This window comes from Tursiops truncatus, chromosome 11 (assembly GCF_011762595.2).
Source record: "Tursiops truncatus isolate mTurTru1 chromosome 11, mTurTru1.mat.Y, whole genome shotgun sequence".
NCBI classification, from domain to species: domain Eukaryota; kingdom Metazoa; phylum Chordata; class Mammalia; order Artiodactyla; family Delphinidae; genus Tursiops; species Tursiops truncatus.
This window is the reverse complement of record NC_047044.1, coordinates 57,835,148-57,848,504: the sequence shown is the minus strand read 5'-3', so window position 1 is coordinate 57,848,504 and position 13,357 is coordinate 57,835,148. Positions and strand designations below refer to the sequence as shown.

At 51.1% G+C, this 13,357-nt stretch overlaps 1 protein-coding gene across 1 annotated transcript; it reads right to left on the bottom strand.

Annotated features, from left to right (window-relative positions):
- Positions 1 to 79: 79 nt before the first annotated feature.
- On the bottom strand, positions 80 to 5,545 carry RDH16 (retinol dehydrogenase 16). The gene is made up of 4 exons (XM_033866443.2): positions 4,957 to 5,545; positions 2,624 to 2,882; positions 1,605 to 1,768; positions 80 to 1,049 (listed from the first exon to the last, which is right to left on the bottom strand). The coding sequence occupies exons 1-4, from the start codon at positions 5,267 to 5,269 to the stop codon at positions 832 to 834; spliced, it is 954 nt and encodes a 317-aa protein (XP_033722334.1). The 5' UTR covers positions 5,270 to 5,545; the 3' UTR covers positions 80 to 831.
- Positions 5,546 to 13,357: the final 7,812 nt, after the last annotated feature.

Sequence of the window (13,357 nt, the reverse complement as noted above, 5' to 3'; positions counted from 1 at the left end):
TCACAAGCTCTCTGACATTCTGGAGAGGATTCCTGGGGCTGAGTCCAAACCTCCTGAACACATACCCCCAAGGCATAAAGTGAATCAATGATACTTTATTTGATTTCAGTTTGTTTGGTGTGACTGGCTCGGTGTCTGTGTGTGTATGTGAGTGTTTACGTGTATAAATAATAATTTGAAAAACAGGAGTCTTCAGATTAAGCATGAAGCTCAAGCAGGTGAACTTTTCAACTATAATTTTAAGGAAAAAATAATCAATGGAAATTCTTGTTTCCAAGATAGATCAAAACCCGGTTTGTTTGTTCTCCGACAGGATCGCATTCCAGCCAAGGTCTACTGAGTTGGCACCTAGGCTCGTGAGTCAGGCTGGTGGTTACCCTCCACTGTCAACACATACCCTCAGGCAAGAGGGGCCTTTATCTCCCCTGTCTATTTCTATCCTGGGGGAGAGGGAGACTGGACATGGGAAAGATACATCAACAGGTGGACAGAGGCAGAGCAGGGGGGACTGAAAACTCCCAGCTGCTCACACCCTCCCCAAAGCGAGGGTTTTTCACAGCTGCATGTGGGTCATAAGGCACTGAGAGGCCACTCAAGGAACAGGACACAGATGTGAGATAATGAGCCCTGTTCCTCGGCCATAAGACTTGTTCCTTTCTTCCTAATATCCCCAGAGAACTAAGTAATGTCCCAAGAGAAGCCTGGGGACTGAGGTGGGATGGGTGTCCCCGGTGACATGAGAACCCCTTTCGCCACTCTATTTCCCTCTCCCTGATGCATCCCCTCCCCACACTATCCCCAACTGCCCCCACCATGCACCCCAGTCTTGGGTTACAGGGCCTTAGCAGGCCGTGGGGCACCCCAGTACATCATGAGATCCACCAGGAAGGTGGGCATGTAGCTCACGGGGAGGTAGAAGAACTTGGCGTCCCAGCCAGCGGAGTACCGGGTGCGGGGGTGGCAGGAGGTCAGGGCATGCTCCATGCAGTTGGTCATCAAGGACAGATTCCCGGACCATGATGGCTTCAATAAATTAGATGTCTTCATGACTGTCCAGAAGGAGACACCATCCAAAATATTCTCATTTCCCAATGTTCCCACTTTCAGATCAACATGACAGTTTCTAAAAAGTCCTTTCTCTTCCAAAATCATACTCCAAATCAAATCCATGGATTTCATTGGAGTGTGTCCTAACACTTACCCCAGGATCTCTATCCACACCAAGCCCCCTCTGGATCTATTCCTGGGAATATGTGCACTACATAAACTGGAGGTCTTTGCAAACACTAGAAATTGAGGCACCTGAAAAAAGCTGGTTCTAACACCAGCTTACCGTGATTCCACGGGTGTCTTCCCTCTCTGGCTTCAGTTTCCTTCCCAAATTAAAAGAGTTTCGGAAGAGAAACTGGTCCCCAGGTCTATCAAGCCTGAATCCCTTCCTTGGGTCACCAATTGACCACACAGGACCCTGGGGATGGAGTTCATGTCCCCACTATGTGGGGGGACTCAGAGCCTGGAGGATGGACCTGAGACTGGAGGAGGTGCTAATGATGGACCCAGGCTACCAGACAAGGGTTTGCTTCTCTCCCCAAGGTCTCACTCACAGTCAGCCACGAACTTCTCTCCATAGAGTTCCTTGATCTCTGGGCTGGCCTGATCCCATGATGCCTGGAGGCTTCCATTAAACACCTCAGGGCTGGTCATATTGGTCATGAAGTAACCAGGCTCAATCATCGCCACCTTCACTCCGAAGTAGGAGAGCTCCCTCCTGCAAGGGAGACAGGCCGAGGGGCAAGGACTTCAGAGGTCCTCTTGCAAAACAAGACATGAAAGAACAGTAAGACACCAACATAGGATCGGGGTAGGATACGCTGGAATTTCTCAGAGGTTGTGAGGTACAGAAGCCAGGGGGAGAAAACTCAGGATGATGGTATTGCTTCTGTATAGAGTGGGAATATTTTTCCAATTACTTTACATACCTGCGCCTATCAGCTCTAAATCCTACCAGTTGTGCTACAAGGCATCCTTTAAATGTTATCTCCTCCTATTCCTCTCACCTCCAATCAATCACCACACTTTGCACGTTTTATCTTTCCCATACTCCCCAGTCCCCTCTCTCCCCTCTCCTACTCTGCTAACCCCCTGGCCACCTGTCCTCTAGGGAGCATCTCTCTGCCCACGGTATCAGATCCCGCACATCAGAGCCACCTTCTCCCTGCAGCCCGTGGAGTCTCCACACTGATTTGATTAAGTGGCTCCCTGGATTAATGGCTTCATGGGGTACACTCCCCACAGGGCTCCCAAAACCTAAATACCGCAGCAGCTGAGCACATGGAAGGGCTGCACAGACAAATCATATCAAGTCCAATTCTGCCTCCGACACTTTGGTGACTGTGGACCCTCACGCAAGGCAGGAATATGTTGAATCATATTAGGCCTCACACCCACCTGGACACCCAAAAGATAAAAGGGTGCTTCCCAGTGAAAGACCTACACAGAGCAAGAGAGAGGGATCTAGAAGGAAGGGCCATTAGGTCTCTAAAGAAAGAAAACCCCTGTAGAAGGCACCCCCAGAAGCATAAAGCAGGAGGACAGAGGAAGGGCCTCCATCCCAGGCCATTACCTGAGGGAGTCTGAGAAGGCCTCCACGCCGTATTTGGACATGCAGTAGCCCCCACCAAAGAGGGACACGCGGCCCATGACGCTGGAGACGTTGACCACACGGCCCCTCGCCTTCCGCACTAGGGGCAGCAGACTCAGGGTCACCTCGATCATCCCCAACAGGTTCACGTCGAGCATCTTTACGAAGTCCTGTTTGGTCAGCCACTCATTGGGTGCCATGGGAGTGCAAATGCCGGCATTATTCACCAGGCCCCAGAGTCCTGGGAACAGTGAGGGCGAGAGGGCAACACCATGCTGGGCCCGTGAGTGAGGACCCAGCAGAGGTTCCAAGTCACCTTCCACCCAGTGAGGACTTTAGGAGAGAGGCTGCAGGGGGAACGGCTGGAACAGAGACCAACATGCTGCCTGCGGGTTTGGGGAGACCAGATCCTGTAAGCGGTTGGAGGACAGAAGGTGTGCCACCCTCCTGACTCAGTCTTCACGCCCAGCCCACTGCCTGGTGACAAGGGGCAAGCACCCCAGATTGGATGAAGGCAGGGACTGAGGCTGAGGAAATCTAGTGGGTCCATAGTCTGGAACTCGGAGGGTGAAGTTTTGTGTTTTCACAGTCCATGTTGTCCTTGCAGACATTATCAATATTCACCTACATTTTCAGATTTTCTGACAGCTGCAGGACTGAGTGCCCAACAGCTAGTATGAGGGAAAGAGAGGGAAATATAGAGAGACAATAAGGAAGGGAGGGGAAGAGAGGATTAAAAGAGACAGTGGATAAAAGGCAAAAAAGGATGAGTAATATCTGGGTGGAGACTGGCTGGGTAAAACAGACCTGAAATCCCAGGTTTGGGGAAACATGTTGACAGGCCTGGTATTGACCTCTAGGGCCTGGCCTTAAAACACCGAGCAATGTTCCTGCAGGAATCTGGGGAATTCCATGGGGGTAGGCTTTCAGGGGGAGGAAGGGCTGCCTCTGTTTACCCATCACCCCCAGAACACAGAGTTCACCCCCTACCCCAGAAAATTCCATCTTCTCCTGCCACCCACACAGGAGTCCACTCTAGCCACATCTCCTTGGTGCAATTTCACCCAACTTAACGGAGACCTCTCTGCAAGTATCAAAGACACAATCCCAAGGTTTTAAAGACTTGGTAACCATAGGCCTCAGGGTGGCAGGAGCAGGCTATTGAGGGATGGGATAGGGCTGCCAGAAGTATCCACTCAGAGAGTTGAGTTCCTCCCCTACTCAGTAACACGTGTGCCTTGTAGGAAGAATATTCTCCAACCATTGTCACCAAAGGCACAATCAACATATGCGGTTATAGTGTAGGGAACTGGGTAGAAAGAAGTTTGCCAAGATATCATTTATGTTGAATATGATGAATAAAAGGTAGGAAATAATTATGTATCATACCATGAGGTACTTTTTAGTAAGTAATGCTATTCTAAAGGGTAGTATATTCTCAGTCATAATTTACTAATTTTTGGAAGAAAGTTTTATTACGTTGTAAATCAGTACATCTTTCTTCAGTGGAAAGAAAATGATACTAATATGTGCAAAATATAATACCATGTATGTCAAAACATTATCAGTACTTATCTCTGGGTGGTGAGATTTTGAGAGAGTTTGGTTTTAATCCCTGTACTTTTCTGAGTTGCCACAATGATCATGTTTTAAATTATACTTAGATGAAAGAAATACAAGTTCTCTCCTTCCCCTGCAAAACAAAGGCACAACTGTAGTAATTAAAAAAAACAAACAAAGAAGGAAAAGAAAAGAAGAAAAACAGAAAACAGAGAGAGAGAAAAAGTAACACTTAAGTAGTTTTCTGACCTTCCTTAGACAAGTCCTAACAGCTCAATGTTGTCATATGAAAATTGGTGACATTTAAACCCAAGTAGGATGACTACGGATCACCAGGAAGAACATGATCAAGTGCTGAGAACACAGCCCAGCTCCAGCGCTGCCCCCCAGCCCCCCATGCAGCCTTCCAGCCAGAGTGCCCATCTCCACCCGTCCTCCAAAAAGTGCACCCCGATCACCCTGGTCACTCAGCATCAAGGAACCCAGACCTCCTGCTGAGGGAGGAGGGGACACCAGACAGGAAGTCTGCAAGGACGCACTCTCATCAGGGAAAACTCTCCCCCAAACTGCAGAGCCTCAAGGTTGGGAGGTGGAGGTGGGATGGAAGAGGCTTTGCTGGTAAGCTGGATGAGGAGAACACAGGGAGGACTTCAAGTCCTGGAAAACACCTTGGGAATCTCCCCAGGCAGCTGTCAGTGGGTCTCCCCTTCACACAGAGAGAAGAAATAAACAGAAAAAAGAAATCTGGGTGGTACCTCTGTCCCCGACACGCTCCTTCACCCACTCGGCGGCCGCAGCGATGCTCTCAGTCTTGGTGACGTCCAGGATCACCGTCTCCAACCTGTCTGATGTCTGGCCGTTCAGCTGCTCGGCCCCCTGCTCCGTCAGACACGTAGCCAGCACCCTCAAGCCTCGCAGGTCCAGCTGCCTGGCCAGCAGGTTCCCGAAGCCCGAGTCACAGCCCGTGATGAAGACGAACTTGTCCTGGAGGAGGCTCACCACCTGCCTCTCCCGGTACCAGCGCAGGAGGTAGTACAGGCCCACGAGGACCGCCAGGTACAGCCACATGGCTTTGCAGGGGACAGACACAGGCAGACTGGGGTGAAACTCGAGTCTGGCTAGTGTTGAGACAGGAGGACTTAAGAACGTACACAATGTTGGTTGGCCAACCAGCCTCCAGGCTCTCTGGCGTGGAGTCCTCACGATTTTCCTGTTCACCCTCTTTGCTGAGTATTATTGATTCTAACCCCAAATGCATGCTATTTGGTGCGCTCACAGCATTTCTAATACATGTCATTGCGTTTCCAACACAACTTCTTAAGGATGACAGTGCTTTTCCACCCACCTCTTCCTGGTGCACCCACTCCTCCCTGTTTCCCTCTACCCACCTCTCCCCTCTCCACCCCACCCCCAAACGTTGTAACTCTTATATCCCAGGTTTCATGGTTCACAACTATCTTCTTCCCTTTTTCCTACTCAGCCTGGGACCGGGGTCTCCCTTACCTACTGGAGATTCTTACAAGGGGAATACACGTGGAATCAAGACACAAGTGGCTTCAAAACCCAGCTCTGCTGCCAACAAGCTATGTGACCTTGGGCAGCTGGCTTAGCCTCTGAGCCTGGTCTCCTCCTCTGGCTCAGCTCCCAGAATTCACTCCTGAAAGACTAAGTCTCTCTCAGCCTCTCTAGGATTAGAAGGGGAAGGCAAACGAGAATAAGGTGTCTCCTGATGAAGAGGTTCCCTGGGCCAGAAAGGTGTTCAGGAGAACAGCAGGGGTGTCTGATCTCAGAGGCAAGGAGAGGGGACAAGAAGGGAATGGGGGCGACACACGCAATGGTGAGACGTCTCCCAGATGCCGGGCCAGTTGTTGGAAGGACTCACACAAAGCTGGTCTAACAGTTGTTCCCCTTTCACTCTGTGAAGATGCCCTGCCCACAGCCCTGGGTGCCCGGCTACATTGCCCTCTGCCCCTCCTGTGCTGAGTGAGGCCCTGCCCTGCCCGGCACCACACCCCGAATCCAGATCATTCAGACACTGAGAAAAGACTGACTTGAACGGGGATCATGGGATGGGCTGTGCGAACCTCCCCCCAGGCAGCGTGGGCTGTAAAGCCCAATAATTGGAAAGAATCAGGTCAGTTGTATCAGGGTGATGATGGAGAAGAGGGGGGAGCTGCCCCCTCAGGAGATTAAAGAAAGGACCAGAGGCTGGACCCCAGAACAGCTGTGCATGCAGGGACTTTCATTCAGTAACGGGGGTGGACCCATCAGGGGTACAGAGCTGCTGAGTGGGGCAGGGACAGAAGGAGCCTGGTTCAGTGCGCTGGGCATCCCCTGACCGTCCACATTTACTACAGCTCCGACTGGTAAGTAAGGAAAGACGAGAGGCACTGGGAGGGAAGGAGAGGCTTCCCCAAGCAAACAGAGGCTCAAATGCCCCTGGAACCCACCCCAGCAGCCAACAAAGACAGACAGGGGCACAGATTCAGCCTTTAGTGGTAACTGTCAAGTGCAGGGAGCTGACTGTAGTCCTGAAAGTGTTTATCCCTCAGGTGGGAGTTGGCAGCAGTAATAGAAAGGCTCGTCTTGCAGAAACCAGCCTGTGCCTGCTTCCTGCGTGACCACCAGGACCCTCCTACGTGGGCTTCCCAAAGGGTGAGGACGAAGAAGGCAAGGATGAAGGATGGTGCCCTGGAAACTCTCAGGGGCCTGGGGCGACATGCAAATCCTAGGCAAATAGAAACCTTGCTAAGGGAGAAGGTCGTGGTTTCTTTACTTGGAAGAAACAAGAGGGTTTTTTCCTCAGTGACCACGAATTCCTTCAACCATAAACTCCCAAGGGGCCATGCAGAAGACATGTCCCAGCCCTCATGCCATCTGCTTCCCTTTTGTGAATCCTGAAAGTAATATGACTGCTCGCGGGGGTCTCAGCTGTTTCAGACTACATTCCAGGTGGGAACAACCACAGAAAGGTCAGGAGAGAGCAGTAAGAGAAAGGAGCCTGGGGTGACACTCACTCACCTGGGAGCTGCAGGGGCCAGAAGAAGAAATCCTTCAGAGGCTACGCTGTCAGGGAGACTCACTGACAAAGATCTCTGCACCTTATGTCCTGGGAAGGGCAGTTGGGCCAGATTCCAGGACAACACCTGTGACCCTCATGTGAGCTGGAGCTGACGCACACACCCCCCGGCGTAGCCCAACAGCATCTCAGTGGGGACCACTGTCAAGCGTAAGGCCATCTCCCACCCACTCCCTCTTCTCCACCCAGGACAAGTCCTCTGAACAGGGGGAGGTGTAGGTAACAACTGGGGGAGCTGGAAGGGGTAGAGAGTAAGGGCTAACTGTGCAAGCTTGTTTCCATCTCTACACGTACGCAGTTCCGCCGTCTGGAGTGGAGACCCAAAAATGTAGAAACAGACCAGGGCCTTCAGGTGTTGAAGATCTGGTGCTCAGAGGGGATGAGGGTTGCAGGCGGGGAGTCACTGACCCTATGCGACTCACAAAGGGCCAGGACAGCCCAGGGAAAGAGTGACAGCAGCTTCCTTGTGGCACTCCCCTGGATCCTCATGGCATGGGTTCCAGCCCCTGCACAGGTCCATCAGACAAGACCTGGCTCCCTCTCCAAGGAAGGCAGCCTGGAATGAGGAGAAATGGGGTTCTGCTGAGGGCCTAGGCTGAGGACATGGGCTGCTGTGCATTGCACTTCTTTTTCAATGCATTTGTTGTTCCATCTTGTCTGAATTGGGGCCCTTGAGTCACAGTCCACATTGTGGGCCATGGAACCCACCTCAGTGTAACCCTTGCCTCCCCACCCCCGTGTAGGACCAGCAAGGAGGGCCAGGGTTTTGTTTTTTGTGTGTGTGGTTTTTTTTTTTTTTTTGCAGTATGCGGGCCTCTCACTGTTGTGGCCTCTCCCGTTGTGGAGCACAGGCTCTGGACGCGCAGGCTCAGCGGCCATGGCCCACAGGCCCAGCCGCTCCGCGGCATGTGGGATCTTCCCGGACCGGGGCACGAACCCGTGTCCCCTGCATCGGCAGGCGGACTCTCAACCACTGCGCCACCAGGGAAGCCCAGGGCCAGGGGTTGTAATCTCACAAGTTCTCTGACATTCTGGAGAGGATTCCTGGAGGTGAGTCCAAACCTCCTGAACACATACCTCCAAGGCGTAAAGTGAATCAATGATGCTTTATTTGATTTCAGTTTGTTTGGAATCTGGCTCTGTGTGTTTCTCTCTGTGTGTGTATAAATAAAAATATGAAAATCTGGGGTCTTCAGATCAAGTATGAAGCTCTAGCTTTGTATTTAAGAGGTAGACATGATAGACCTTGAGGGGCTGACATGACAGCCTTGAAGTACTCAGAGATCCTTGAGGAAACTCCTAGCCATCTTTGTCTCTTCAGCAGTCCCCTGTCTGACACCAAGCGCTCACCACAGTCTTGAGTTTCAGTGGCCCTGCAACTTTTGAACTCACTCTCTGCTCAAAAATGGTGATACTGGGCTTCCCTGGTGGCGCAGAGGTTGAGAGTCCGCCTGCCGATGCAGGGGACATGGGTTCGTGCCCCGGCCCGGGAAGATCCCACATGTTGCGGAGCGGCTGGGCCCGTGAGCCATGGCCGCTGAGCCCGTGTGTCCGGAGCCTGTGCTCCGCAGCGGGAGAGGCCACAACAGTGAGAGGCCCGCGTACAGCAAAAAAAAAAAAAAAAAAAAAAAAAAATGGTGATACTGTTCTATAACATAAGGTTCCCCTGAAGACTCCATACCCTCGACTTTGAACAAAAGGAGAAAAAAGTTCAGGTTTTCTAGTTGACACTTGGAGAGGTCCCTCCCACTCCAATTTGTACTCAGCCCAGAAATCTGTATGACTTTGAACAGATGCCTTCTCCACTGAGTCCATACTCAGACCATCATGAGAAGAGTGGACACATAAAGAGTCGGGGTCTCAGGAAGCACTGGGACATCAAGGGAATTCCTGTCCTGCACACAGTAAGTGCTCAGTAAAGATTAGCAGAAAACATAAGACCAGGGTCCAGAAGTGACCCCCACTCTCCTCCACTGGAGGGTCGGGGGAGGGGATCTGGACCAGGGGACCCGGAGGTTGGCAGAGGATGGACGGTGGTGACTCTAAAGGAGGGGACAGAGGGAGGACCACAGAGAGAGGTTTCTGGTGAGAGAGAGACTAGGTGTCCCCAGGGAAGGGTCTGGGCCCTGCCTGTCCCTTAGACACCTCTCCTTGTTTGTCCATCCTGTGTCTAACCCTGGGAACCCAGGTCACTTGATAAGCCCCAGAAAGACACATTAGCCCCTCACTTCTGTGGATGAAGGGATGACCTCACTTCCCTCTTCAAATCCCTCCTCAGGTCACCCCACTCACCCCTTCTCCTCTGTGAGGTCACCTGACTCTTCCTCTCGTAGGCACACACCCACTGCTGCCCAAGGCATCGGTCCCAATCACTGGGCCTGCGTAAACTTTTCATCTTTTATTTTCAGGAAAATATAATCAATGGAAATGCATGGTTTCAAGACAAAACAAAAATTGGTTTCTGTGTCCTCTGTCAGGACCCCTACTGAGGACAGCCCTTTCCAGCCAAGGTCTGCTGAGTTGGCACCTAGGCTGCTGTGTCAGGCTGGTGGTCACCCTCCACACACACCCCTGTCTACAGGTGTCTTTGGAGGGGAGGGACCTTTACCTCCCCCAGACCACTTTTATCCCATGGGAGGGGGAGACTGGCCAGGGCCAAGGCACACCCAGAAGAGGTGGACAGGGGCAGAGGGTGGGGGGCCAAGACCCTGCCAGCTGCTCACACCCTCCCCAAAGGGTGGATTTTTCACAGCTGCATGTGGAACATGAGGCACTGAGAGGCCACTCAAGGAACAGGACACAGACGTGAGCTATTGACCCCTGTTCCTCAGACACAAAACTTGTTCCTTTCTTCCTAATATCCCCAGAATCCTAAGTAATGTCCCAAGAGAAGCCTGAGGAGAAGGTGGGGACTGTGGTGGGATGGGTGTCCCCGGTGACATGAGAACCCCTCTCTCCACTTTATTTCCCTCCCTCTGATGCATCCCCTCCCCACAGAGTCCCCAACTCCTCCCTACCATGCACCCCAGTCTTTGGTTATAAAAAACAAGGCACGTCACTCATCATCCAGTTCTACAAGGATTAAGTCATTAGTCACTACATTGCTGACCTACAATATACCTTGAAAGGAATTCAGAACAAAGATCAGGATGAGGAACTCTGCTCTGGGAAAACAGCAAACAGGCCCTTACATAGAAATATTTCTGGAGAAATTCTTTATTACCCTGGAATCTTGCATCTTTCCGTACTTCAGAAAGCACTAAAATCATTAACTGAGTTATCTGTTCCTTGCGACTAGGAGTAACCTTCTACCTAGATGTATGCCTGATTGCACAACCCCTCAACCAAAATCACATAGTTGCTGGTTTCTCCTTCTGCCTCTTCGGGGCAGGTCCTCAGAGGTATCTGAGAGACTCTACCCTGGGCCATAGTACTCAGGAAGACATTAAATCAACTCAACTCGCAGCTCTTACATTGTGTGTTTTTTTTTTCAAGTTGATGGTTTCAGGGCCTTAGCAGGCCTTGGGGATCTCCAGTAGATCATGGAGTCAATCAGGAAGGTGGGCAAGTAGCTCATGGGGAGAGAGATGTCCATGCCATCATAGCCAGGTGAGTATTGGATCTGGGGGTGGCAGGCGTCAGGGCATGATCCATGCAGTCCCACATGAGGAGATGTTCTCAGATCATCTTGGCTTCAGTATTTCAATTGACTTCATGACTATCCAGAAGGAGACGCCATACAAATATATCCTCACTTCCCAGCCCTCCCACTTTTAGATCAACTTCAGGAAGAAGTTTCTAAAAAATTCTTGGTCCCGCCAAATCATGTTACAAATCATTCAAGCAGTGTGTGCCACCTCTTACCCCAGGGTCACACTCCAGACTAAAGCCCCTCTTGCTCTGTACCTGAGAGTGTGTGCACCGCAGAAACTGAAGGTCTCTACAAACACTAGAAATAGACGCATCTGAAAATCAACTTGCCATGAGTACGGGTATCTTCCATTTTTGGCTTCAGTTTTCTCTCCAGATAACACGGGGTTCCGATGAGACACTGGTCCCCAGGTCTACCAAGCCTGGATACTTTCCTTATGTTACAAGTTGACCACACGAGACCGTGGGGATGGAGCTCTTGTTCCCATTGTGTGGGTGAGTCAGAGCCCCGAGGATGGACCTGAGACTGGAAGAGGTGCTAATGATGGACCCAGGCTTCCAGACAAGAGTTTGCTTCACTCCCCAAGGTCCACAGCTCACTCATCTAAGGCCAGGAATGTCTCCCCATAGAGTACCTTGACCTCTGGGATGGCCCCATCCTATGCAGCAGGGATACTTCAAGAAAGCACCTCAGGACTGGACATAGCGATCTTGACCAGGCTTGATCATAATTATTTTCACCCCAAAGTAGAGAGCTCTCTCCTGCAAGGGAGACAGGGAGAGGGGCAAGGACTTCAGAGGTCTTGCAAAACAAAACACAAAAATGCACCAAAAAACAAAGTCACCAAATTAAACTGTGCTGGGTAACTGGAAACCTCTGGAGAGTTGTAAAGTATAGAATCCAGGAGAAGAAATGTTATGATGATGGTATTACTTCTGTGTAAAATTTGAATATATTTCCAAATATTTTACAAACTTATAATTCGTAGCACTAAATCCTACCAATTATGAGGCAAGGTACCACTTAAATGCTATCTCCTCTTCTTCCCCTCACCTCTAATCAAACACCAAACTAGGCACAATTTACCTTTCCCATACTCCTCAGTCCCTTCTCTCCCCTCTTCCACCCGGGTAGCCCCCTGGACATCGTTCCTCTAAGGAACGTCACCTTGCCTGTGGACACAGCTCCACACAATTAAAAGCACCCTCCCCCTGCAGCCCGTGGAGTCTCTCCCACAGATATGATTAAGTGGCTCCCTGGATAAATGGCTTCATGGGGGTACACTCCCCACAGAGATCCCAGAACCTAAATACCGCAGCAGTTGAGCACATGCAAGGGCTGCACAGACAAATAATATCAGGTCCAATTCTGCCTCTGACACTTGGTGACTGTGGACCCTCACGCAAGGCAGGAATATGTTGAATCAAACTCCTTAGGCCTCGCACCCACCCGGACACCCAAAAGATAAAAGGGTGCTTCCCAGTGAAAGATCTACACAGAGCAGGAGAGAGGGACCTGGAAGGGCCTCTAATTCTCTGGTAATAGGAAACCCCTGTAAAAGACTTCCCCAGAACACAGAAGCAGCAGGACAGAGGAAGTGCATCCATCCCAGGCCAATAACTGAGGGGGTCTGAGAAGGCCTCAGCACTGTATTTGGACATGGAGAAGCTCCCACCAAAGAGAGACACCCGGCCCAACACTGGAGATATTGACGTCACGGCCCCTCGCCTTCCGCACTAGGGGCAGCAGACTCAGGGTCACCTCGATCACCCCCAACAGGTTCACGTCCAGTATCTTCATGAAGTTCTGTTTGGTCAGCCACTCATTGGATGCAGTGGGCATGGAGATGTTGGCTTTATTCACCAGGCCCCAGACTCCTGGGAACTGTGAGGGCGAGAGGGCAATGCTGTGCTGGGCCCATAAGTGAGGACCCAGCTGTGGTTCCAAGTCACCTTCCACCCAGTGAAGACTTTAGGAGAGAGGCTGCAGGGGGAACAGCTGGAACAGAGACCAACATGCTGCCTGCGGGTTTGAGGAGACCAAACACTGTAAGCGGTTGGAGGACAGAAGGTGCACCACCCTCCTGACTCAGTCTTCACGCCCAGCCCACTGCCTGGTGACAAGGGGCAAGCACCCCAGATTGGATGAAGGCAGGGACTGAGGCTGAAGAAATCTAGTGGGTCCATAGTCTGGAACTCGGAGGGTGAAGTTTTGGGTTTTCACAGTCCATGTTGTCCTTGCAGACATTATCAATATTCACCTATATTTTCAGATTTTCTGACAGCTGCAGGACTGAGTGCCCAACAGCTAGGATGAAAGAAAGAGAGACACACAGATAGACCATGAGGAAGGGAGGGGAAGAGAGGATTAAAAGACAATGGATAAAAGACAAAAACAAAAAGATGAGTAATATCTGGGTGGAGAT